The sequence below is a fragment of the Diospyros lotus genome, chromosome 10, assembly GCF_014633365.1.
Source record: "Diospyros lotus cultivar Yz01 chromosome 10, ASM1463336v1, whole genome shotgun sequence".
NCBI lineage: Eukaryota > Viridiplantae > Streptophyta > Magnoliopsida > Ericales > Ebenaceae > Diospyros > Diospyros lotus.
The window spans coordinates 32168941-32195700 of NC_068347.1; the positions used below are offsets into that span (position 1 = coordinate 32168941).

General features: G+C 32.3%; 1 protein-coding gene across 1 annotated transcript in view; it reads left to right on the top strand.

Moving 5' to 3' along the window:
• The first annotated feature begins 811 nt into the window (after positions 1–811).
• LOC127811245 (uncharacterized) overlaps positions 812–26760 on the top strand; it is a 28884-nt gene continuing 2935 nt past the window's right edge. The window contains exon 1 of the mRNA XM_052350954.1: positions 812–942. Coding sequence (XP_052206914.1) covers positions 812–942 — 131 coding nt within the window. The remainder of the gene's footprint in view (positions 943–26760) is intronic.

Consider the following 26760-nt stretch of genomic DNA (forward strand, 5'->3'; position numbering starts at 1 on the left):
TTCGGGCCTAACTGTAATTTCTTAATTTTGCCGGAGGGAGGTCGAAATGATATTTTTTCGGAATCTTTGGGGATGTAATGAAAAGTATAGAACTTATAGGTCGCAATGGCAGTATTGGGAAGCTTAGGGGCTTAAAGGAAAGGACCAAAAGTTCAAATGAGAAAAGATAGGGGTCAAAGTGCAATTTTCAAAAGTTAAAGATAGAGCAAATCTACCCTGGCCGACCAAGCTTTCTCTACCACCTCCCATCACCGAATTCGGTGGTGAGAGACTCGAGAAAAGTGGCCTAGGATGCTCTTGGGTTGAGCTTAGGCCGACATTGGCCAAGATGAAGACCAATTTTGTATGATTTTCGGCCATTTTATGGATGCAATTCCAATACGTTGAATCCGTGTTTGGTGGCATTTTTGGACTAATCTGGGGCAGGTAGAAGCCTCAGGGAGGTTAGATCGACCAACCATGAGCATTTGGAGGGTCGAGGTTGCCTATAAATAGAGGTTTTTGAATTAGCCGAATAGAGTGAAAAATCAAACTCTCAGATCCGAGAGTTTGGGAAAAAATTGAGAGCAACGGATAAGGGGCTTTTGTTCCCCATGTCTAGAGGGTCATTCCTGTGAATTTTGAGCAATTTTCGATGAGAGATGAAGGAGATATGGAGCTTCGTCGGAAAAACGAGCTTCACCGGAAAATAGCTTTGAGCAGTCTGAAAATGGTTTTGTTTGTGGAATTTTTTGGTATCATCTTGTAGAGGATGAAAAGAGAAAGCCATAGATTCAAACGGGGGGTCAATCGGAGGTCGGATGAAGGAGATATGGCCATTAAACCGAAGGCAGCGCACCAGTCCGGCAAGCTGGATGTTGAAGAAGACAGATGGTGGGGCACACGCGCCAGCTGGGCCCCGCGAGTGGGGGAGCGTGGAGCACCTTGTTTGGGCGAGTGCGGGTGCGTCCAGGCTCCAAAAATTCTGAAAAAAAAATTGCTAAATTCCTCTAAAATCGAGATCTAGGTCCTGTAAAAAAATATTTGAATTTGGAGTTCTATAGGTCTCGATTCTAGCATCAAAGTGCCTCGTTTTGCATGAAAACGCACCATCCGGGTAAGTCCAGTATTTTTCCCTTGAAGTTTAAAGTCTATTATGAATTGTTGTGAAGATAGATTTGAGAAAATAGTTTCGATGTATTTATTGAGATTTTCAGAAAGAAAAATAAAAGAAAATGAAGGAAAATAGGAAATAAATGGAATATTGAAGATATTTAGTAATAAATTTCATTTTTATGTTGAGGTAATCGAGATGATGTGATTGGTACAACTTTTGAGAGTTGGCACGAAAATCAAGGCAATGCACGTTTTTCGAGGAAGTTCGAACTTGTGCTAAAGGTGAGTAATTTTATCCAAAACATGGTTTTGTGAGTTTTCCTATCCTAACGATGATATTGCGAGTGGTTTTCTCACAAGAACTTATATTCATGATATGTTTGTTATATATACATGTTGTTATAAATGTAATATTCATTTTGGCATATTGCATGGAAAGTCGTGAAAGTTGCATGACACGATATTATTGTTACATTGATATTTATGCATGGGAATGGGATGTCGCCTTAGAGTGTAGCCGTAATTCCCCTAGGGCAATGATGGAATAACGTTAGGCTTATCCTGCAGAGATTCGAGATTTACCTAGGATTCTGTGCCAGGCTGGTGGGCCTGGGAAGTTACATTAAGAGCACATGTTGATTATGTCTTGCATCATGCAATTGTATATATATATATATATATATATGTTTTGGATCCTCACTAGAAGTTTCATCTTCAATAGGTTATGTCCCTAGAACATTCCACGTTCCAGTTTTAGACTTGCAGTTAGGGCAAGGAGCAGGTTGAGATATGACGGCACATGATGGCGTGGCCGATGATTCAGCAAGCTGTCTCGGAGATGTTTTAGCTGATGCTTTATTGATGATTAGCCTTGTTAGAATATTATGGATTCTTCATGTATTAAGGCTGTTAAAGATATGATGTAATATATGGTATGAATTCTTTATGATATAATATAAGTGAATTGATTATGTACCATATCAGGTTTCGATTTTAAGCTTCCGCAGTTATGATGATTATATGTCTTAACTTATTGATTCTTATTTAGTGTGTTGAGAAGGTAAAACGGGATTGTCGGGGGATGGTTTATAAAAATAATAATAATAATAATAATAATAATAATAATAATAATAATATATTCTCGAAATTCCTAAGTTATTTAACGCTCGAAAAAATGGGGCGTTACACCTCAGGTGTACACACAAGGGGGTGCACCGTTATAAGAGTAAATGCAGAACAAGTTCAAAACTCGATATCATCCCAAATACAAGGAATGTATTTTCATGAAAAAACAGGAAAATTGACATAGCTTAATGACTGAAATAATGCTCTAGATGAGTAACTTCTGAAAACATAATTCCCTACTCCAAACTCGAATTCTGAGATCACATGATTTATAGCATCAAGAGGGACCAGAATGGGTTGTAATGGGGCTATGAGGTTAATACGGGTTGTCAAAGAAAAGGTAAAGTGTGCAAAGGGTGTGTCGGGATTTTTATTTTTTTTTTTGTTTCAATATTTATTTTGAAACAATTGTGCTGAATAGCTAAGAGATTTTTTTTTTAAAAAAAAATTTCTTTTTTCTTTTTTTTCTTTTTTTTTTTTTCCAAAATCACACTAATTTGGACAAAATTCATATGGTTATGGGTTAAACGAGGGTAACGAAAGAAGTTGTACTACAAATAGCTCAAATGGGCTAGCAAGGGAGGTTAATTTAAAGAAAGAAAAAGGTTTAATAGGCTCAAAATGAAAGAAATTGATCCCCTATCATGCTTCTCAGTCATCTAATTCAGAGTTTGAAACCAGTCAAATTCATCCACTATCAGACTAGACATTCAAAGCAAATTGATATTTTGAAGCCATTAAAAAGATAAGATAAACAAGAGACCATATTTAGAGTAAGTGTTATTTCACTCAGAATTAACGATTATTAGGCTCAAACACTCACTTGGGTAATAGTCTTCACTTCTGTTGAGGGATCATACAGTGTACTAATCAGCTAATTACTGTTACCTTTGACTTTATGACCGATAACCAATTTTTTAAATTTTGAATCCCCAATGAATGCAAATTACTTATTCTAATGCATATACGTTTTCAAATAAGAAATCAATGCATTCATGTTTCGTATTACAAACTTAGCCAGCTATCAGTGCATAACTCCAAACCTTTAGGAATAGCGTTATTTAAAACACATGATTTTTTTTTTTTAATAAGAGTAGATAAAGATAACTAATTTACAAAAGACTACAAGCAAACAATAGCAAACTCACAGTTAAACGTGAACCAGATAATTCATAACCAGACCTTACACCCCCAACTTAAATTGCAGTAATAAAATAGAGTTATTAGGAATACCTGTAACTCCACAAGTCCATAGATTTACTGTGAACTGCTAAAACTCAAACAAACAAATGAGCATATCATATAGATATATATTTATATTTTCACACCAAAATAAAAATTTCATGCAAGTCATAAGATAAGCAAAATGCGTCTCAAGAGTACAAAAAGTACTCATTACTCAGCCATCTTATCAAAGACTTTGCTAACAACATTCCACAGTTTTGGTTTTTTTTTTTTTTTTTTTTTTTTAAGGAAACAACCAAGAAAAATCTAGCAAGTTGTACAATAATTAGACGCGTATCAAGAGTACAAAAAATACTCCTTACTCAGCCATCTTAATAAAAAGCACTCCTTACAGTGATAAATTTAAATTAATTGGACCTCTTTGGCGCTTGTTGCTGATTGCCTTAGACCAGTCTATCCGAGACTCATGAGGATCGTGCTGTGGAACATAAGTGTATAATTTCTCTAGCAGCTCATCAATAGAGGATGCAGAAATGAGAATCTTTCTTGCTGAAAGAGAAATGAACTTTTGCTCCACAGCCTGATCAAGAAAAGAGAGCAACCCATCGAAGAAATGGTTAACATTTAAAAGTCCAATGGGTTTGGTATGGAGATTACTCTTGGCCCAGGAGATTATACAAAAGATTTCTTCAAGTGTTCCAAAACCTCCTAGTAAAGCAATGAAGGCGTATGACTGATAAATCTTACAAGCCATGCGCTTAGACATAGAAGTCGTTTCTATAAGTTAACCACGTGTAATCCCGAAAATCTGTGGTTCAGCTAAAGGGATTGGCATTACACCTACCACAGATGATTTTCCAAGATGTACAGCTTGTGAAACATAACCATTCAATCCACGACTTCCCCCTCCATATACCAAGTTAATTTTTTTCTCTCCTAATTTTTGGCCAAATTCGCTCGCTGCAAATGCGTAACAAATATCGCTCCCAAGTTGAGAGCCACAAAGTACACATATGATGTTGATTCGACGAACTAACTTGCCTTCTATGTTTGCTCCTTTTGTATGTCCTGGAAAGAAGTTTGATAATCAAAAGTAGCTATATAGGAATTCAATAAGAAATAAATACAAACCAAAGTCATACGTATTTACAAGTAGTTGTGATTGTGGCTCACATCTTCCTCTGGTTTTACGTCCAGAAACAGCTTAAACACTTTCTATGAAGTGCGGATAGACTTCCCATCCAATTTTCTTATAGATTGGCAAATAGGGTCGTTTTTAGTCAAATTCCCAAGACTATAGCGTTGGTGGTCACTTCTGAACTAGGTCCATAAAGCAAGAAGTTCTCTTTACACTATTCCACATGGATGCGTCTCAAGAGTCAATCGAATATCATCCAAAGACTCCTTACTCAATCCATCCTTTATGAAACTAATTTTATCTTCTCGATTTATGGACGTAAACCCCACAGATTTGCATCGTGTGTTATAGGTCCATCGAGCACATTTGTAACAACCATTTAATTTTTTCGCTCTTCTTTTCTTCGCAAAAGTACTATTCCCTAAGCCTGGAAAGTGCTTGAAACTAGGTGAAGTTTCACCAGCTAATCGAACTTTTGCTTCGATCAGCCAACGAATATCTTCAGGGATGTTATTACGCATCAACGGCCTAAGTCTTTCACACCTAGCAGCATAAATTTTTTTTAAATCATTCTGCGGGAGAGATGGATAGTACTTGTGAATTTTTGAGAGATAAAGATCCATCTTTTTTTTTTTTTTTAAAGACAACTATAAGAAGAAAGTAAAGAACTATAAACTTTACAAAAGGGGTGAGAGTACCTGATCGGAGAATAACACAAAGAAGAGAAGACTAAGCTCAAGAATGGTGGCTTACCTCATACAGATATGGTGTCTCTTATAGAGCAATGACCATCACTATTCTACACTCGGCTCGAGGCATGCCATAATTGCACCGTCAGACTTGACGTCGTCTAGCGTCTCATTTTTCAACATTTGGCAGTGTGCTTTCTTTCTTTATAGGGCAGTGTGATTGCACTGCCCGAGAAAAATGGCTACCACCAACGTCAATTCTATCTCTCTCAATTCAATTTTTTTTATTTTTTTTTATTTTTTGTTTTTTGGGTAAAAAATTTTTAGACACCTTAAGTACGCCTTACCCCCCAACTTAAATTGCGCATTGTCCTCAATTGGCAATAAAATGATAGAAGATAGCCATACCTGGCAGTCTTCAATACATGAGCTCATATGGAGAAATTTTATTTAGACGAATTTATCAAGAGATGCTTATTCTTTTTTTTATTTTTTTTTATTTTTTTGTTCTTTTTGTTTTTGCCTTAATCTCCCCTGCAACGGCGCCAAAATTTGGCTGCACTCTCACCCTGCAATTAAAGCACAAAACAAAATACAATAAAAATTTTATATTATTTTTTTCTTTATTTAGGTGAGAGGTTTATACTCGTCAGTGTACGAGTGCAGTTGTAATTCAAATTTAAATTTATATTTTCTGAATGAGTCCAAGTCGTCCACTGAGAGATTTATTTATGGCAAAATAAAAAGAATGTCACACACAAGCACACACGTATTTAGACAAATTGGCAACAAATTTTTTTATGGTTTTTTTTAAACAACAGATACTAGGAAATAAAGTAAGGCAGTAATTGAAATAAATACTTAACGTGAGAATATGAAATTGGAGAGTATTTGAGTTAAGACAATTTCAGTACCAACCCGTTGATTCCCAAATTTTAGTATAAAAGATTAGCAACATTAATTTAATTTCAGATATGAGAGTTTGTTATTAAATGTAATTAGAGATGATGATAGTTCTAGGTTAAGCAATCCCCATATATGATATGCGGGATTCTAATTTAAGCAACTACCATAAATTCAATTGTAATTAATACACAAAACAACTAAATTAATCATCCGAGTTTTGATATGATAGCGTTTCCAGTTCTAGTAACTCTCATACATGGCATGAAAGCTCTAAGTTAGGCTTACGCTCCAATCCAAACCTAGTGATTTTTCAATAATTAATACACACTCATATTGAAATTTAAATTAATGTTACTCATTTAAAGCACAGCTTTCTTTGGGAATCATTGGCGTTGGACACTGTCCTTGCCTTAACCCAAGATTAGATTTAGCTACTCATCTCCATTTGAAAATTAATTGACATGAATTTAAATGACATAATTTAAATAACAGAATTTAAATGACAGGAATTAAAATAGCAAAAACTAACCGGCCATTTAGCCGGTGGATAATTAAAAGACAAGAATTAAAATTACAGAAATTTAAAGGCATAAACTAACCGGTCATTTAGACAGTGAATAATTAAAAGACAAGAATTAAAATTACAGAAATTTAAAGCCATAAATTAACCGGCCATTTAGGCGGTAAATAATAAAGTAACAATAAATAACATAAGAATTTAAAAGAAAAAAAAATGAAGTAAGATCACAAGAGAAAATACTAAAGAAAATAAGAAAAACCAAGAACAATTCTCAAAAAGAGAATTATAAGAAAACAACTAAACTTTGATTCAAAAATAATAATCACACTTACAAATGCAATCAAGTGAGCTATTTATAGGCCACAAGATGCAATACAAACCACACAATTTCAATTATTTAAGTAGATATAATTATATCTAATGGGCACTCACACACTTAAAGTTAAATGGATTTTAGCTATAATACACACCTAATATTAAATGGATTTTAGCTAAAATACATACCTAATAAAACACTCATAAAGTTAAATGGATTTTAGTTATAATACACACCTAATAGTTAAATGGATTTTAACTAAAAAACACACCTAATAAAGCACTCACATAAAAAAATAAAAATAGATTTCTATAAATTGGTTTTTAATCTTCATTAGAATTAAAAATAATCTTTGGGCCTTCTCCAAATGATATCTTTCATGGGTTGCTCAAGTTGGGCCTTAATTCTTCATGGACTTTAATTTTTCATGGGTTTGAATTCTTTATGAACTTTAATTTTTCATGGACTTGAATTCTTCATGGCCTTGAATTCTTTATAGGTTTGAATTCTTCATGAACTTTAATTCTTCGTGCCTAAAAAAAAATATAATAATTTAATGTTATTAATAAATTATATATTATATATATATGTATTACACATGGCACATATATATATATTAGATTATATTATATATATATTACATGCATGCATATAATGATGTATATCTATTATATATAATTTTATATATTATTATTATTATTATTATTATTAAATTTTACTTTAAAATTTCATTTCATTCATTTTTCGATTTAAACTTATATATAACCATAAAATATATATTAATACCTAATTTAAGCCATTTTTAAGATCAAAAGAAGGTTGTAATTATAACAAATTTTTTACAAAATTAACCACTAATCACATATCAACGGTTGAGATCTGCCAAATCATTGATGGTTTGATCTAATGGCTCTAATACTAGTTTGTTACGAAATTGAATTGATAACAAACCACACACGAACACAAAATTTAACGTGAAAAACCCAAATCAAAAAAAACTACGGGCAAAAAGAACGAAATATCAATAACCAAAAATTAGTAATATAAAAGTGATATTAGCGTGCACTCTGTGTCACTTTGTGTCTAATTTCATGTGACCTGGGCACCCTTTTATGGACCTAAATTCATTAATGGATGAATACAGAAAATCATATACTGACCAGAGGATTATACATGAGGATATTCCTCCAGATGAGATATATCTCACATAAAATCGAATTTGAAAACATCATAATCACAGTCAAATTCAAAGTCATAGTCACGGTCAAATTAGAAGGCCCAATAACAGATAAACAAGGATTTTGAGTCATAATTATCACAACTTAATAAATTTTTATTTAAAATTCCATACTTTATTACACACACACACACAGACAAATCCTTTGAAAAAAACAAAGCTCATATGTAAATATGAAGATGGATAAAGTCATAAACCAACTCCCCAAAATACCCTTGCAAGAATAATAAATTCCAACGTTGTCATTAATTTGAAATGGGTGTGACACCATACTCAAAGACTTAAAAAGACAAACTTGAAAACTTAGAAAGAGAGATTGAAAGTTTGATCAAAGAATCATGTGAGCCATGATTATCAACTATTGGTGTTAGTGTCTTAGTGGTAGATTTAGATGATATTTAGTATATGTGTTGGGTCAAATAATATAATTTTGCATATCAATAAATGGTCATATCTTCATTCATAACTCTTCAATTATATATGAATGAGTCCTTAAATGTCTTGACAATTTTATTCTTAAATTGTTAAAAATATGTGATAAAGATATATATTATATGATTTTTTAAAGTAATTTTCGATCTTTAGATTTCTTAGAAGGGGAATATGATTAATTGATTACGAACTGGCACATGAACTATTACCATAATACCATTGATTAGTATGAGATGTTAATGATAATGGATAGTGAGTCACATGCCATATTGCAGGAGATGCAGATAGTAGACATGTGGGTATGTGTTAATTGAATATCTACCAAATGTGATATATGTAATGGATCATATGGCTTATAAGCTTAATGATATGTTACTTGCATTCGATTGTGTAACTGGTACTTGAATCGGAAAAGACACGGTTGTCTTGTACATAGGTGTTAGAGATTTGTCATTGCATCGAACCACCCAAATATAAGGTGAGAATGTTCTCTATGTGGTCTTTATTCAGTGGCGTATAGAGGCAGACGATAGCTAATGGGATTCATTGACCTCCGGCGTGAAGTGAACATCTTATGTGATTTTAGTTGGTTAATGATTGGAAAAACCTTGGCTAAGTTACATACAATTGGAAAGAGTTTCCGATGTTGGAAAGAGTTTCGATGTGTTATCTCAATCACATCATACTAGATTTTGACACAGTTATTGAGTCCTGTGAGTTTGATCAGTCCATTGCTCTTATTTAGTCAGAATGTTAGTTAATGGAAGGATTATCGTGCATAGTAATTGAAAACCTAAATAAGTTTACTAGAAGTATTAAGTTCACTGCTAACAAAATAGTCTTAACATAATGTTAGTTGTTATCCATGACCTTTCATGATGCTCTGAGGAGATTGAGAGATTCTTATTTTAAATTAAAATGTTCGATGGTGTCAAAAAATTTGACATGTCTCAATTGCTACTTAGCTATGAATGCACAAAGTCACACCCAAAAGTTAACATAGCATCAAATTAGTGAATTTGAGCAGGTATAATGTTCTCACACACCATTAATAGTTAATAGAGATTAAATTATCGTTAAGAATTAATTAAATTATCATTAATAGTTAATGATAATTTTAACGAGATAATATAAAAGAGAAAACTTTTGTCTATATAATTAATTTTTAATAATAATATATATAATTATTATACATATTATATATTATTATAGAATTAATTAAATACAACTTTAAAAAAATCAAAATAACATGTTAATTAAGATAAGAATAATGTTATGGTGAATAATAGTGTTAAGTCATCTCTTTATTAAGAAAAATTAAAAGGATTATGTGTCATTATTCTCTTATGGTTTATTTGATTGACCATATTTTTATTGAAAAATGATTATTTTTTATCCAAATTCTACATTTTGAAGTGTTTGATTAAACAATTTTTTTATAAAAAAATATTTTTCAACTTATGGTCACGTGATGTTTTTTCCTACTTTTGCTAGAATTAGTTTTCTCATTAGGGGGTTATAATCAATTTTTCATGAAAATGGAAAACCCATATTGGTCTTCCCCTTCCACCATCGCCCATTAATGGACAAAAGAAGGATCAATCAAATCCAACGACTACAGCGACAGTCGCCCATCAACAGAGAAGATATGGATTGGCCAAATCCAACAACTTGCAACGACTGTGACTGGGTGACAGCCATCAGCGATTTGCAACGGTTGTGGCTAGGTGGCAACGACGACCATAGGCGACTTGCAACATATATGGCTAAACTTGTTGTGTATGTATATTTAATTTATTTTTTAAATATTTAAATATTTAATTATTTTATATAATTAATTATTAATTTATGTATTTGATTATTAATTATCTATATGTGTGTATGAGATTATTTCTATTGAAAATAATAACATTCAAACATCAAAAACTAAAAAAGTGTTATGGGTATTTTTCGAACCATTTTTTATGGGTTGAACTCAATCTAGCAGGCCGACCCAAATCGTCTAAAACCCAATAGGCCCAAGCCCGAGTTCGTTAGAACAAGGTCACACGTCACTGAAACTCAATCTCAATCTACGGAATCAAGCGAGCTCCCAACGATGCCTTTAACTTGCTAGCTTAATCGATCAGCTCGCATAATAACAAGATTGTGGAACAACCGAAGGTAGAAACCCACCTACTTTATTTGAGTCAAACTAGATCCTTGGTAATACAGAGCTCACTCCCAATTTTATGAAATTGATAAGGACACTTTGTCCCTTATGTCATTATCCTTCTATTTTACGGATTTTATATAATTGTAAACACCCCTTGCTATAAATAGGGGTTAAAAATCATTATTAAAAGAAGAAGAACAATAATGATATACTATTATTCTGTCGAAATACTAGAGAACAGTTGTGAAGTATGTATCATTCTGGTCGAACCATGTAAAAATTTCTCATGCATGCTCTATTTTGTTTCTCCTCTTTGCATTTTGACTTATTTTCTCATTGCAAACCTATGAATCACAATCGATTAATTCTAAACGTCGACAAAAAATATAACAAATTTTAAGTAAAAAATTAAGTCAATTAAATATGTTTAATTAATATTTTATTAAAATTTAATTATTTAAAAAATATATTTTTTTATATAAAATTTATACTTACAATCAAATCAAATGTACCGTTCTCAACATTCTTTTTTTTCAATAAAGAGACATCACTTTTAGGGGGCATTTAGTACGGGAAAAGTTTCTAAATTCCTGAAATTCATGATTCTTGGGAATGCTCTTAGAAATCTTTTATTCACAGGATTTATGCAATTCTATGTTTGGATAGATTTAAATATTATCAGGAATGTTAAGTATTCTTTTCTGAAAATCTTACATTTCTATGTTTGATTTAAATGTAACATTCTTGGGAATTCATGTTCTTTTTTTAAAATTACCCTTATTTAATTTTTTATTTAAAAATAATAAATTTCTTTTACTATATAAAATATTAGGATCCACAATATCTTTAGAAAATAAAAAATATATATTATTTTTTTACACATTATGTATATATATATATGTATGTGTATATATATATAATATATATGTTTGTATGAATATCTACTTTAATATATATAATATTTTATAATAAATAATATAAATATATTACATATATATAATATATATAATATGTTTGTATGGGATTATAAAAGGATAAGGTATATTTTAGTTTTTTTATTTGTTAAAAACATTTCCAAGTCTGTGAGAAACTTGGGCTGCGTTCTCTTTGCTTTTCAATTTTCAATTTTGAGTTTTGAATTCATTTTCAGTTTTCTGTTTTGGTAGTCTATTTTTAGAAAATTGAAAATGCGTTCTCTTTGTCATTTTAAAAAACTATTTCTCAAAATATAAAATTAGAAAACGCGTTCTCTTTGAAATTTTGAAAATAATTTTTTAATGATATTTTATTCAATAAATTTAATTATTCAGTAAATTAAAAATATTTAATGTTTATAAATTATTAAAAAAAATATCTACATTTTAAAGTTAATAAATTTTGTAATATTTTTTTTATTATAATAATAAATATATAAATAAATAAATGTGTTTTGAGTTTTGAGTTTGTTTTGGATGAAAACACTTAAAAATAATTTTTTGTTATTTTGAGTTTTCTTTATAATTTTTTTTTTTTGTTTTCAAAAATATATTTTTAAAAATAATAAAGAAAACGCGTTTTTATTATTTTAAAAAATTAAAAACTAAAAATGACTTAAAAACAGTATAGAAAACGCAGCCTTGAATTTACAACCCCTCCATAAAAAAAAATTTATGAAAAAATTATTTAAAAATTACTTTTGAGAATCCTATTTTTTAAAATTATTTTTATAAAAAAATTATTTTAAAAATAAAAATATAAATTCTTAACCTAACATGATCAGGGATCTTGAAATTTCTCTTCCACCTAACGCACCTCCAAAAAACGTGTTACAGCTCGGAAAGAAAAGGAAGGGGAAGCGCAATTGATTTGAAGGGTGGGACAGCTTTGCAGGCGCAAGGGACAAAGGTGGGACAGCTTTACAGGAGCAATTGATTGCGCATGCAAGAAAAGACAGCTTGACAGGCGTAATCAATTACGCCTGCAAGAAAAGAGAAATAGGCATGGGCGGCAGAATTGTTTTCCCCCTTGTTTCATTGTTTGATATGGTATTTTTTAATTATTATTTAAGTTTACAATTTATTCGATTTATTTGGTTGATTTAATTTTTTTAATTTTAATTTATTCAGTTTTAGCAGCCGAATGCGCACCCCTAATTGACTGTATGATGATTAATTAATTAATTATTTAACATGACAGCCATCCAAGATTGACTATACGTGTATAGTATTTAAGAAAAAACCATTCTTGGGAAATAGCTGGTTTTGGTTGTATTACATTGTTTTTATTAAATTAACACATCAAAGCAATCAACTTATATTCAAAAAATGCTAAAGAGTAAGATGAATTTATCGAAAAGGGATAAAAAGATTATTTTGTCCTTACGTCCTGCTCTCCCCCTCCCCCTCTCATGGATTCCCCCTGCTATACACATCATCTTTGCTTGCTATGGCTGTCGCTCGCCTCTTCGTCATGCCTGGCTGCAATCGTCCAATCTTGTCTTATCGAGAGTGACTGCATTGACAAGACAAGATAAGACGAGGTGGTGATGGCGACAAGGCGACGAAAACAAGGCTGGACAACTATAGCGAGACACATTGAAAAGACAAGCGGCAGGCAAGAGAGGCGTAGAGAAGAAGAGCAGTCACCTGTTTTGTAAATTTATAAAATAAATAAAAACAAAATTATCATTTTATCCTCTTTTTAGGAACCACTCAATAAGTTCGTCGAACCTGTAAGACGACTCCTTATATTCAATAATACCTTAACAATAAGTCAGTCAACTGCGTATCAATCACTCAGTATAATAATATAATAATAAATCTCCCCATCAACCTCTCCCACCAACCCTTAACCTACCTCTCCCCCACATAAATTCTCGAATTTCAGTCATTTTTTTATTTTTGATTAAATTTTGATCTATATTATAATTCAGTTAATTTTTTTAATTTTATTAATAAAAATTAATGTGATATATATAGCAATATGAACCTACAATTAATTGATTACAAATTTAACATAAATAAATTCTACAACCAAGTAATTTGATGGTCTTATATTAGTATACGTAACGAATTTAACAAAAAATCATAGTCAGAGATTGAATGATAACATACATTAAAGTTTACTCATCGATGGATAAAAATAAGAGTATAATAATTAAAGTATCAATATATATAATTAAATTATTTTAAAATATATAAATTATTAAAAGTTTAGTCCTCTATTGCCAACTTTCTTGAGTGTAATTTTGTTCACCCTCTTTAACGGGGTGATCATCACCCTTACACTTTTTGTGAAGGTGAGAAAAGCAACGGAACGGCATGTAGTGGGATAATTGCTATTCCTTGAGGGTGATGTTTACCCTGTTAAAGGGAGTGAACAAAATCGCACTCGACTTTCTTTATCGTTGCCTTCAGCCCGGCCGACTTTCATCATTGCTGTTTTTGGATCTCCTATTTCGTCATGTCTATAGCCGCGTCTTGCTTCCAGATTTGTTACTTCCTCCCCATGACCGTCGCCTCCATTATTGCCTTCTCTTGTGGTCACCTCCATATATATATAACATACATATTAACTTTTAATGTATATATATATATATTTTAATATTTATTGTACTAATATATTTAATTTTTTTATAAATTAAATTTAAATATAAAATATTATATTAATATATTTATAATAATTATATATAATTTATTAATATCTAATAGTAAAAATTTTATCTTGGATACAATTTATAATTTATTTTTATTAAGAATTAATATTTTTATAAATTTTACTTATATTATTTAAAAACATGTTTATTTTTGTCTTTTTATTAAATTTTAATAGTTTATTACAATTTTCAAACAAAACACATAATTATATAAATAATAACTTAAAATACATTTATCTAAATATTTATCAACTTAAATATTAATTAATTTTTAAATTTTACCCAACTTTTAAATAAAAAAACTTATAAACTCTTAAAAAAAAATTATAAGCCAAACAAGTATTCTAAGTGGAATTTATTAAAGTAATTTCTTAAATCAATTCCACCATATAAGGGTGAGTGCGATTTTGTTCACCGTGGAGTTAAAAAGTTATTTTGGGTATTCCTCTTTACCCATTTCATTTCTCTTTCCTTTGTTTTTTTTCATCTCGTTGTCTCGTCGACTCGCTGCATAATTATCGTCTTGTGACTCGTCGCATTGCTGCCTCATTGACCCACATTGTCGCTAGTGGTGAGTAGCGACAAGGCAATTAGGCAGCAGGTTAACGAGGCGAGGCAATGAGCAGCGGTGTGGAAAGGCGAGGAGACGACGACGAAGCGACAAGCGAGAAGTTGACAGTGGAAGGAAGGAAAAAGAGGAGAGAGAAATGGGGCAAATAAAGAAAGATATTCAAAATAACTTTTTTCTTTTTTTATCAAAATGTTTAAATTTAGATATCAAAAAATGTAAACAGCAACGCATATCTAGACAAATACACAAGAGACCACATCTAATGCCCCATAACTAGAGATTCATATTGGATTAAAACACAAGAATACAAGGAAAAAATAATCTTGTATATAAAGGTTATAATCCTATTAATAATAGGCTCAGCTTGGGGCTCCAAATTCTTAAACAACATTTGATTATTGATAGTCCAAATATGATAGACAGTGACAACTAAACTAATTTGTTTCATTGCGTTTTGCCATGACTTACCTCTAGTTTCCTTTTTAATCCATTTAAGAGTGTTGGATATTGAAGACATATCATGAGATATTTCCAGCCAAGCTCAGATATGGCTCCATATTGTAGAACTCATCGAGCATTGAAAGAAAAGATGATTAAGAGCTTATTACATTATACTGCGCAGCGGACAACAATGACCAATATCCATAAAATGAAGCTTGTCCCTTGTTCGAATCTTCGCCTTGGCACAAAGCCACAAGATAAATGCTTGTTTAGGAACAAGGCAAGAGTTCCAAACATCTAAAACCCATCTCATCCTTTACCCCTTTGGCAAAAAAAAATCATACGTTGCATTAGAACATAAAATGCTACCTTTAGCCTAGTCAAATAACATAACAAAAGCATCAGCTAAAGAGCCCCTAACATTATAGATGGCAACCCTAAAACCCAACAACTTCTTAAAAAGAAGGGAATCATCATTCCTTACCCCTCTCTCCCATATGGAAGTAGAACCAAGGTACTCATGATGGATCCATTTCACCCACAAAGAGTCTTTCTTGCAATGAATAATCTAGAGGACTTTAGACAAAAGGCTGGAGTTCCAACTTTTGAGATCCTTAAGGCCCAAACTTTCTTTTCTTTTCGACAGGAAAACATCTCTCTAGGAAACTAGAGAAATCTTGGAATTCAAAAGAAAAATCCTGCACATACGATAGATATTTTCAATAACTGCAGCAGGAACATGAAGGATAGATAACTAGAAACACTCAGCCTCTTGGAGCATCGCCCGAATAAGCTCTGCATGGCCTGCATAAGAAAGTGATGAAATTGTCTAGGTGTTGATTTTGTCCAAGATTTTTTCAATCAACGGAGTATAATAGCTAACTCTTAACTTTTCCGTAGCTAAAGGGATACTTAAGAATCTAAAAGGTATACTACTTTGCTGAAACCCAGTAAGAGCAAGAATGAACCCCAAATTGTGACTCTGAATCCCGACAATGAAGATGTTAGATTTTAGTACATTAGATCTCAAACCCAACTTTGAGCACGTTGAAGTGAACACATTGGAGTGAACATAAATTTAGTGTCCAAAATAACATTTTTACCCCCGAAGATAAAATCACCTCAAAGTAAACAAAATCGCATTATATGAGGGAGGGCCCTTTTGATTTTATTCTAATCTTATGTAATTGCAAGCTTCTGCCCACTTAGAAGAATTGTTATGTTCACCCCACCCATATGTCATTATCAGGACTCACTACCTCTTCATACCCCCCCAAGAAATGTTATTCGACCCCCTCGGAAAGCCACCCTCAAAGCCACCCAAGAGATATCGCGATATTTTAGTGCAAAATATCACGATATCTCGAATGATATAATGATATTTCCAATTAAGAGAAGGTAGCAAAATTTCAACATTCAAATTCCTTTCTCTCTCACACACCTCTCTTTCTCTCTCTCACACACATATTCTCTCTACGTGACCCTCATTCCTCTAAGTTTGGCATTTTCTCTCTCTCACTTTCCCACGCTTTCCTTCGAGTAGGCTCGTACCTCTCTTCCTCTCGTTCAAGCCATTTCTCTCTCTTTCTCTCCCGCACGTCTGACCGAGCCTCCATTGTCCCTTGGGCTCGTTCCAGCCCTGATCTACAAAGAGGTAAGTCTTTAGTTTTATTAGCAAAGATATATATATATATATATATAACACCCCACTTTCTTGGGTGTGTTATAACTTAGGACAATTCTGGGATAATAAATTTTTTCTTTCAAAACTAATGCTAAACCATATCATTCCTCATATCCATCCCAAAATTTTCATACATCTATCTCGAAAGAGAATCATCATAAACATCAAATGCAGAAGCTAAAATAGAACCTTAACTTTAACATTAACCATAAATAAGGTTATATATAATCATTTCTCAAAACGTTCAAAATTCAAAATAACAGAACTTAAATACATGGGTTACATAACATACATTCAGTTTATCATGCACTTTGTTAAGTACCATTTCATGCCTCATTCATCATCGTTTCTGCTACAATCTCCATCTAGAACGTTTGAATATTCTAAGGGCAAAGTCCAAGTTAGATGATGAATCATCTAAGTAAGGGAACAATAAACATATTTCATACATGGATGCAAAATGTCATTTTCCTTTTCATTTCAGTTTGAGCCAATCATACCTTAATGTTACTCCCCATTTTTACGACTTCTTACAACATGTCGAGATGTATAGGTGCACCATTGAAAGAGCAGCGATCTCGCCCCGTACTCTCAAACCCTTATGCGAATGCATAATCAATAATATCATCGTGTATGTATGCACATTTCATCATCAATACATGTAAATGCAATCTACATGACATATTCACATCAAGACATGACAACATGATAAACCATTTTCATAAAATTAAGTTTTGGGTCGAACCACTTACCTTAAACATATCTCAGAATATCTTGATTCTTATGTTAGGCTTCTAACGTACTCAATTTGAAATCTCAACGTACCCTGACTAGCATATTTATTCAAGAATATCAATATTCTATTTTTCCTAATTTTCTCATAACTTTCCTCTATTTCTTCCTATTTTTTCTCAATAAATCCGAGCTAAATATTTCTCAAATATTTCTCTATAACAATTTATAAAATAACTTTCTTGATTTTTTAAAAATTTCTAGAAAATTTTACTCACCTTAGCTTAGCCCCTCAACCTTCCTCGGTATGCGTGTTATGACCTCGGAACGTGTGTTCGGACAATATCTTAGCCTCGGGAAAGAAATCTAGCCCCAGATTAATTTCTAAGATTTTATGGGATTTTTTCGAAGATTTTTCCTATTTTTTCATAATTTTCTTATTTTTCTTTCTTTTTTTATTTTTTTTTTCTTCTCTTTTTTTTCTTTTTTTCTTTCTCCTTCCCTGCTTCACGCACGCATAGTAGCTTTCGCCGCTCGCAGCTACTCCACCGACCATGCACGCCGTCGTAGGCCATCGCGCCACCGTCTGCTATTACCACTATTATTGCCCCCCGCCACTGGTCGTTGCTGCCCGCCACCGCTCGCGACCGCCCTTGCTCGCTTAAGCTTGCTGTCGTGGCCATGACTATCGTCCGATTGCTTATCTTCCATTCTCTTCTTTGTTTTTCCATTTACTCTCAATTCTCCATCTATTTATAGGCGCAAATGCCTTGGTCCTCACTCTTGCATCCCATCAATCTTGCATCCCACTTGTACCACTTGTAGAAAAGAAGACTAAGCTTCTCTCTGCTATCTCACGCGCACACACAACACAGATATATATATAACTATATATTTTACATCACACAATCTCCTCAAATCCAGCTTACAAATCTTCCTCAAATCCTGCTGTAATTGATTTGCAAATCTTACAACAAATTCGGCCATCTCTTCTCTGCAATTTGACCCAAATTTCATTTCTAATTTGCTTGGCTATTTTTTTAATTACAATTACATCCTCAAACATCAAATTAATTTATATTATGATATCGAAAATTCAAAATTAATAATTCAAGACTTACTCGACAAAGAAGATTTCGTCCCTGAGCCTTCACTGGACATTTGTTTGGTCCTGAAACCATTTCAGGGTTGATCCTTACGTAAAACTAGAGCCCTTTCAGAGTTCTGTTAACTTCCCAGGAATTCCCTACGATGATTCAATTTTTCAGTCTGAATCGAAATTGTACTGAAAACTGTTTCCATTCTGATTTCTTTTAATATCATAAATCTTATCTCGGGATGTTCGTCAATATCATATCAATTTCCTTAGACATCTACGTTCCAAGGCATTCCCTACAGTCGATTCGGTACTGATAACTATAAGAAATTATACTTAAACCCCTAATTTTTTGATAATTTCACCTATGGCTCATATTAAAATAACTCTTGAGCCCTTTTAAAAATTTGGGATAATACAATATATACGCGAGTGTTGGAATTGGTTGAAACTTTAAGCTTAGATGTATGGAGATTCGGTCCTTGGATCTTGTTGGTTTTTTGGTATATTGATCGATGGGCCCTTGAGTGTTGAGTGGTTGCCTCTGATCGTCAGAAACAACCGGACACGATGGCCGGTAGTGGCTGACAATGCATTTTTAAGTATTGACCGAAAATTAAAAATCAAATCTAGAAAAATTCAACCGTTAAATTTGGCCTACTTTTTTGTATGTTAATAATTTCGACTTGGTGTTTCTAATAATAGATTTTGGTCGTGTAAATTTTTTAGCCGACGACGGTCGCCGGCGACGATTGTGACTAGTTGTATATATATATTTATACATTCTCTTTGCTTATGTTGTGACTGGTTTGCTTATGTTGTTTTTTGTTGTTTTTTCTTATGGGGGTGATGATGGCAAGTTTTCTTATTTGCTTATGTTGTTTTTTTGATGGGGGTGATGATGGGAAACAAGAAGGGAAGGTGAGAAAAGAATATACGGTGGAGTTTTGATTTTGGAGTGTGATTCGGCGGTGGGGCTTTGACTACGATGCTCTGGGAGTTTCAGTGTGCAACCAGAGCCATGGATTCGGGTGTTGGCTGAGTTGAGTTTACGTGTTTCCAATGCTATCCATTCGTTTACTTGATTTTTGTGAATGAAGAAGAAGATCAATCATCATTTCGCTTCACTGTCTAACCCGATGCTTGACGCCTCAAGCAGGCCCTTGTTGAAGTGGAGATTAAAAAACTTAATTTGTTTTTTATTGTGTTCTGTGGATGCAAAGAGAGGGAGAATTAGGACTTTTGTGTTTAAATATTTAATTGTAATTATTTTAGTTTATGTTGTGAATGTTGATATTTAATGTTATATTTAATTAAAAGTTTGTATTATATATGTTGAAGTTGAATATTGAATTTGTAATCTTTTGAATATTGTGAAGGTTAAAATGAAATGATTGATTGAAATTTAAATGTTAATAAATTTAATTAGTTTGTATTTATTTTGTAAAGTTTTATAAGAAAATTATTAAGTTTATCTAAGAATTGAATGAGAAATAGTTATGGTTAATTTTATTTGAATTTAGATATTTATTAATGTTTATATATTTTTTAAATTTATATTAAATAAAATTAAAAAATATTAACTACATTTAAATCAATCTTTTTTCATAATAAATTGAAGATTTAAAATGAAGAGTTTTAATTTTAATTTATTAACTATATTTACATATATATATAATATAATAAAAAATAAATTATATTATTTAATTTTTATTTCAACAATTTAAATTAAACTTACTCAATATAAGAAATTAAATATAATTATATAATTTTAGGTAAAAATACTTGTTTTATCTATTATTTATTTCTCTCGCATATAAATGAATTTTAAATATAATTTGATATACAAAAAATATTCAGAAGTCTTGTTAATAATTTAACATATAAAAAATATTTAAAATGATAAAAGTACGAATATTATATTATAAATATAATTAAAATTTTGATTAAATATTCATTATAAAAAATATTCAAAAAAAATCAATTAAATATTTAAAAAATATAAAATTATTCATATATTATACACTAATTATTTGACTAATACTTAACAAAATTCAAGAATCTTCACTTTGATTTTTCTAATCTGTTATACTTATGATCAATTTTAAATCAAATATTTGAAAAATACAAAATTATTAATGCTTAAAAACGTTTTCTCAATGTCAAAGCATGAAGCACCACTAATGTTGCTCAATAAAATTATACCAACTAGAAAAATGTGAATAAATTCTGAGAGATAGATATCAATAATAAAAATTGAATGAATATTATTTTTAAATTGTCTACTGATAATACAAAATTATATATTAAATTACTTTCTAAATGATGAAAAATAATACAAAATTACATATTAAGTTACCTAATAATAAAATGCTACAAGACTAATTACTTTAAGAGATAAAACTTATTTAATTTTTATCATGATAAACTAACTTTCTCCATTGAAATTATGATTAAACCTAATAATTTAACAATAATCATTTATCATTTAATTTTTAATTAAACCTAATAATTTAAACTTCAAACAACCACAAAACAAAAATCAATTTAATTTTTCGACATTCAAATTTTAACAAATCATTTCATTTTAACTTCACAATATTTAAATAAAATCATATTTAATTTATTTTAAATATATTAAAAAAATAAATAAAACTGAACAATGTAAAATTATCAAATGATACATTAAAATTTTATTTTAAAAAAATTAAAACATAACATACAAAATAAACCAAAAAAAAAGTACAACAAATCATCGCTGTCTCCTATCACCATCAATGTTTTAAAAATCGGACCGGACCGGCCGGTCAGATCGGTTTAACCCGGAACCGATGGCCTATCCAGTCCGGTTCAACTTAAAAAGTCAAATGCCTTTCAAATTGGTCAAAATCCGGTTGGACCGATGAAGCGAAAACCGAATTGATCCCGATTTTTTTCACCCCTCACTCACTTTTAAATTTTTAATTATTTATTAATTCTATAATAACATATATAACAATTATATATAAAATATTAATTGTATATTAGTTAATAATAGCCTTTCTCATAATAATATATACAATATTAGTATTTTAAATATATATTAAAATATATATCTAATATATATTATTTAATTATAAAATATATATATATGACATTATCCGGTCGGACTAACTAATTCGTGACCCAATTAATAAGTCGATTAGCTCTTCGATTCGATTTTTAAAATATTGATCACTATCTTGTAATTGTCTCCCTCAATATCATCGCCAATGAATGATTTTTGTTTGTTGACCTTGTCACATAAACCCAATTCTCTCTCACATTTGTCAATGAGATCCAAATTCCCTCCTCAATATCTGCATGCACACACAACACAATATAAAAAGAAATCATGATTTTTTTTAACTCAAAACAAATCACATTATTTAATTTTCATTTCAACAACAAAATCATCTTTCTTCATTACCATAAAAAAAAAAAACAATATAAGCAAACAATAAAAACTAAAGTACAAAGAAGAAAAATATACAAATATATACTTACACAAAAACTAGCCCACTGGCACCAGCGTTCACCGATGACTACTCTTGGTCAGAGATTTTCATGATCAAAACCTACTATTAGAAACACCAAGTTAAGAAGGGTTAACATATAAAAAAAATGAACTAAATTTAATGATTAGATTTTCGTAGATCTGATTTCTATTTTTTAGTTAAAATTGAAAAATGCACTACCAACAGCCACCAGCCACCATGAACGATAGTTTCCGACGATTAAAGACAATCAGGAGCGAAGCAAATGTAGGCCCAGTGAGGGCCTTGGCCCGCCATTGATTTTGGCCTACACTCAGGCTCGTGTATAAAATCTAAAGCCTTCCCTCAATCCTTCTCTCGCTCAAGCTCCCGTCGCTTGCCCCCCCTAGCCCTTACCCTTTTCCCTCTCTCACTCTCCCTAGCTGCTAGCTGCGGGCTTCCTCTCTGTCGCTCTCACTCACTCCGGCCTTTGTCCGGCGACTCGAACCATCCGACCATCGTTGAGGTGAGGTCACTGACTCACCCCACTCGCTTTGCTCGCCCTCCCTTCGCCTCCTCAGTCTACGGTCACTCTCGTTCGCCTCGCTCAATCCGTCATTGTCAGTCGCTCTTGCCTGCTAGTTGTTATCTCTCTTTCGGCCTTTGGCTGCATTACTGGTCGATGTTGCCACCTCGGCCTCGCCGGCTCGCCTTTCAGGGCTCCGGCCCTCCGTCACTGATCGCTTGTTGGAGCTGGACGCTGCCTGCCTCTCCGACTCTAGCTCTCTCTCTCTTTCTCGCTTAATCAGTGAGCAGTAAGGCCTCACTAATTTTTTGTTTTAAAAAGTTTTTTTTTTAAATTAAGGTATTGATTAAATTATGTTAATTTTTTGTATATTTATATTATTATATTATTTTTTATTTTTTATTTTTCTTTAATAAATTTTGCGCTCACTAAAAAAATATTGTTGGCTCCGCACCTGGAGACAACCACCCGACACCCAAGGACTTATTAATCAACATACTCAAAAACTAACAAGATTCAATGGCTAAATTTTTATATATCTAAATTTAAAATTTATGGCAAACCCAAATAGCGCGTTTAAAATTGGAAGTTGGAAGCTTCTTGATCAAGCCTCAGAAAAGCGTTCAAAATGCATTGCTAGCAAGCCTTCTTTTTCTATACAATTCTTTTGAAGTGTTCCCTCATTCCAAGCTTTCAGCTTCCAACTATAGAATAAACATATATGATATATCGTTATCCAACTCCTAAGTTTTAATCGCCAAACAGTAAATGTCAAATAAATTATCGGATAGAAAATGAAGACGAACACCCAGTGCGCCATCAAATAAAGTTCCTTAAGGATGACTTGAAACTCTAAATTAACAAAAAAACAATGGAAAACTAGCATTGATGATTCCATAACAGAACATGACATGAACACAAAAAAGAAGACTTTAAATACTTTTTAATTTATAAGGTACAAATCAAAATTAGCCAAACAATCCAACTTGTGAAAACTCATAACAAAATTGAGACTCCATAGAAATGAGTTTAGGATGCGTTGGCCTTTTTCAGTTTTGCAAAAAATAAACTAGTTGTTTTCTTGCATTTAGTATTGTCAAAAGACTGAAAGTCTATATCAACATTGTTAGATGGTTTAACAATGAAAAATTAGGATATATCAATAAACTCCTATTATTCTAAATCTACATGAAGCAACAGCTAAAGGGCATCTATGACGCATTAATGTTCCAAACAACTTGATAAACTCTAGCATAAATAAAAAAATACACCATGTCAAATTACTAATACTAAAGCAAAAAAGAAAGTTAACTCAATCTAAACAGAATATTATATGAGTTTTCAATTAACATGCTCAATGTTAATGACAGTATATGAAAGTATATCCCTCAAAAGAAAAAATTGAAAAACCTAAACTGTTCCAGAAAATTCATCATCAAGCTTCAAGGGCTTTGGCTTGTTCATCATTAGGGTTTGGTGAACGTGAGGCAAGAAACGGTGAGAACAGAGAGACGTCACGGAGGGAGAGGAGACGCGGTGGAGAGAAATTATAACTATGGAGAGAGAGACGTCACTGTTGTGGGGACGTCGAAGAACTGACGTTGGTGTTGCTACCGGAGAAAGAGAGAGAGACTCATATGAAGACTTCAATTGGGGCTTGATAATATTTGGCTGTCGTTAGTTAAAATGGACTTCTCGTTTTTGCTGTCCCTTTCAAAGGATTAGGGCATGTTGTCTTTATTGTTTTCAACTCGTTTTGAGTTTTTAATTTTTCAAAACACTGAAAACGCGTTCTCTTTTATGTTTTCAAAAACGCATTTTCAAAAATAAGAAAAAAATTTGTAAAGAAAACTCAAAATAACATTTTGTTGTTTTGGGTGTTTTCTATGAAAACAAGCACAAGAATGGAAAACACGAAAAACGCACGCACAGGACCCCCCCCCACCCAACCCTCCAATCTTGCATCTCTTCTCCGTCTCTCTGTCTCTCTCCTCTCTTCTCTCTTTCTCTAAAGCCTCGCCCAAAGAGCAGGCCCGCCATCTCCGTCGCTGCCGAGCCACCATCGACCTCGCCCGCTACCGCCAAAAGCCGCCATCGACCGCTCCCCTCCCTCCGCCATTCGATCTCTCAACCACTGTCGACCGCTCCCCTCCCTCCGCCATTTGATCTCTCAACCGCCGTCGACCGCTCCTCTCATGTCTCCTCTTTTCTTTCGACTGCCCCCCATCTCCGTCACAACCGCGAGCCGCCATCGACCGTGCCATCCATCTTCGTCATAGCCGCGAGTCGCCATCAACCTCACATGCTGCCGTCGACCACCCTCTGCCATTAAATCTTGCTGATTCTATCATCTCTCATATTTTCTCTCAATCGCCCTCTGCCATTATATCTAAGGAGATTTTGCTGGTTATTGGGTATGTTGGTCGATGGGGCCTTGTGTGTCGGGTGGCTGCCTCTGATTGTCGGAAACCATTGACCACGGTGGCCAGTGGCGACTAGCAGTGTCAAAGCTGTAGGGCATCAGGGAAGAAGAAGAATAGAGAAAAAGAGATAGAAGAGAAGAAAAAAATAAAAAATGAGAAAAAAAAGAATTAAAAAAATTATTATTAAATTTTAAAAATAAAATTATATATTTATTTAAAATTTTAAAAATATAATATATCTATATTATAATTAAAAACATAAGATAGGATATATTATATTATTAAGTGTATAATTTAATATAAATTATTGTTAAGATGTATGTTAATAATTTATTAATTAAATTTATTATTTTATTTTAATAATAAAATTTTATTCAAAAGAGTTAATTTTAGTATTTAATAATTAAATACATTGAATAAAATATCATAATAATAAAAAAATAATTTTTTAAAATTTCAAAATAAATGCGTTTTTTAGTTTCTTGTTTTGTGAAATAATTTTTCAAAATGACAAAACAAACACATTTTCAAAAATCTCAAAACTCATACTCAAAATACAAAACTAAAAATGAATTAAAAACTTAAAACTTAAAACTGAAACACAAAGAAAACATCAACTTAGTAACTCCGTTGGTAAAAATAACACAATTTAATTGATAATATCTAACTACTAAATTTATATACTCAAATAACAAATTTTGATCAAAGGAATGTAACAAAAGGAATGCGTCAACCTGAGAGGGAGGAGATAGAGAAGTGAGCAAGAAATGAAAAGGAATGTAACAGAAAAGGAATGCGTCAACAGGGAGGAGGAGAGAGAGAAGTCAGGAAGGAGCAATTAATTGGAGTGGCAATCCCATGTAATTTGAGTGGCAATTTCAGGGTATTTCTGTCATTTCTTGCTGTGCGTCAAACTGTACGTCACTTATGTGCGTACAAGTAGCATAACTCTTTCGGGAAATTCTATTTACAACCATAAATTTTGCTTTTCGTAACCATTACACGTAAAATATTAAATTTTACTATTCGCAGCCACATTTATTACTTTGTTCAACCATTTATATACCAAATATACCCTCTAAACACTCATCCCTTAAAAAACACATCCCACGCGCATCCAAGTTGTTCTTCTTCGCATCAAACCCTGGTCTTCTACCTGTTCTCCTTCTTTGCGCATCAAATCTTGTTCTTCTTCTTCTTTTTCTTTAGACCACTCTCACAGACCACCGCCCTCTCGTCGTCGCCTACTTCGCTTGTCTCGCCCACCTTTTTCATTGATGTTCTCAAAAATCTCACAAATAAGTAATGCCCCTCCTTCGCGGGGAGGGGTTCCCCAAACCTGCGAGATTCGGGAAACCCCA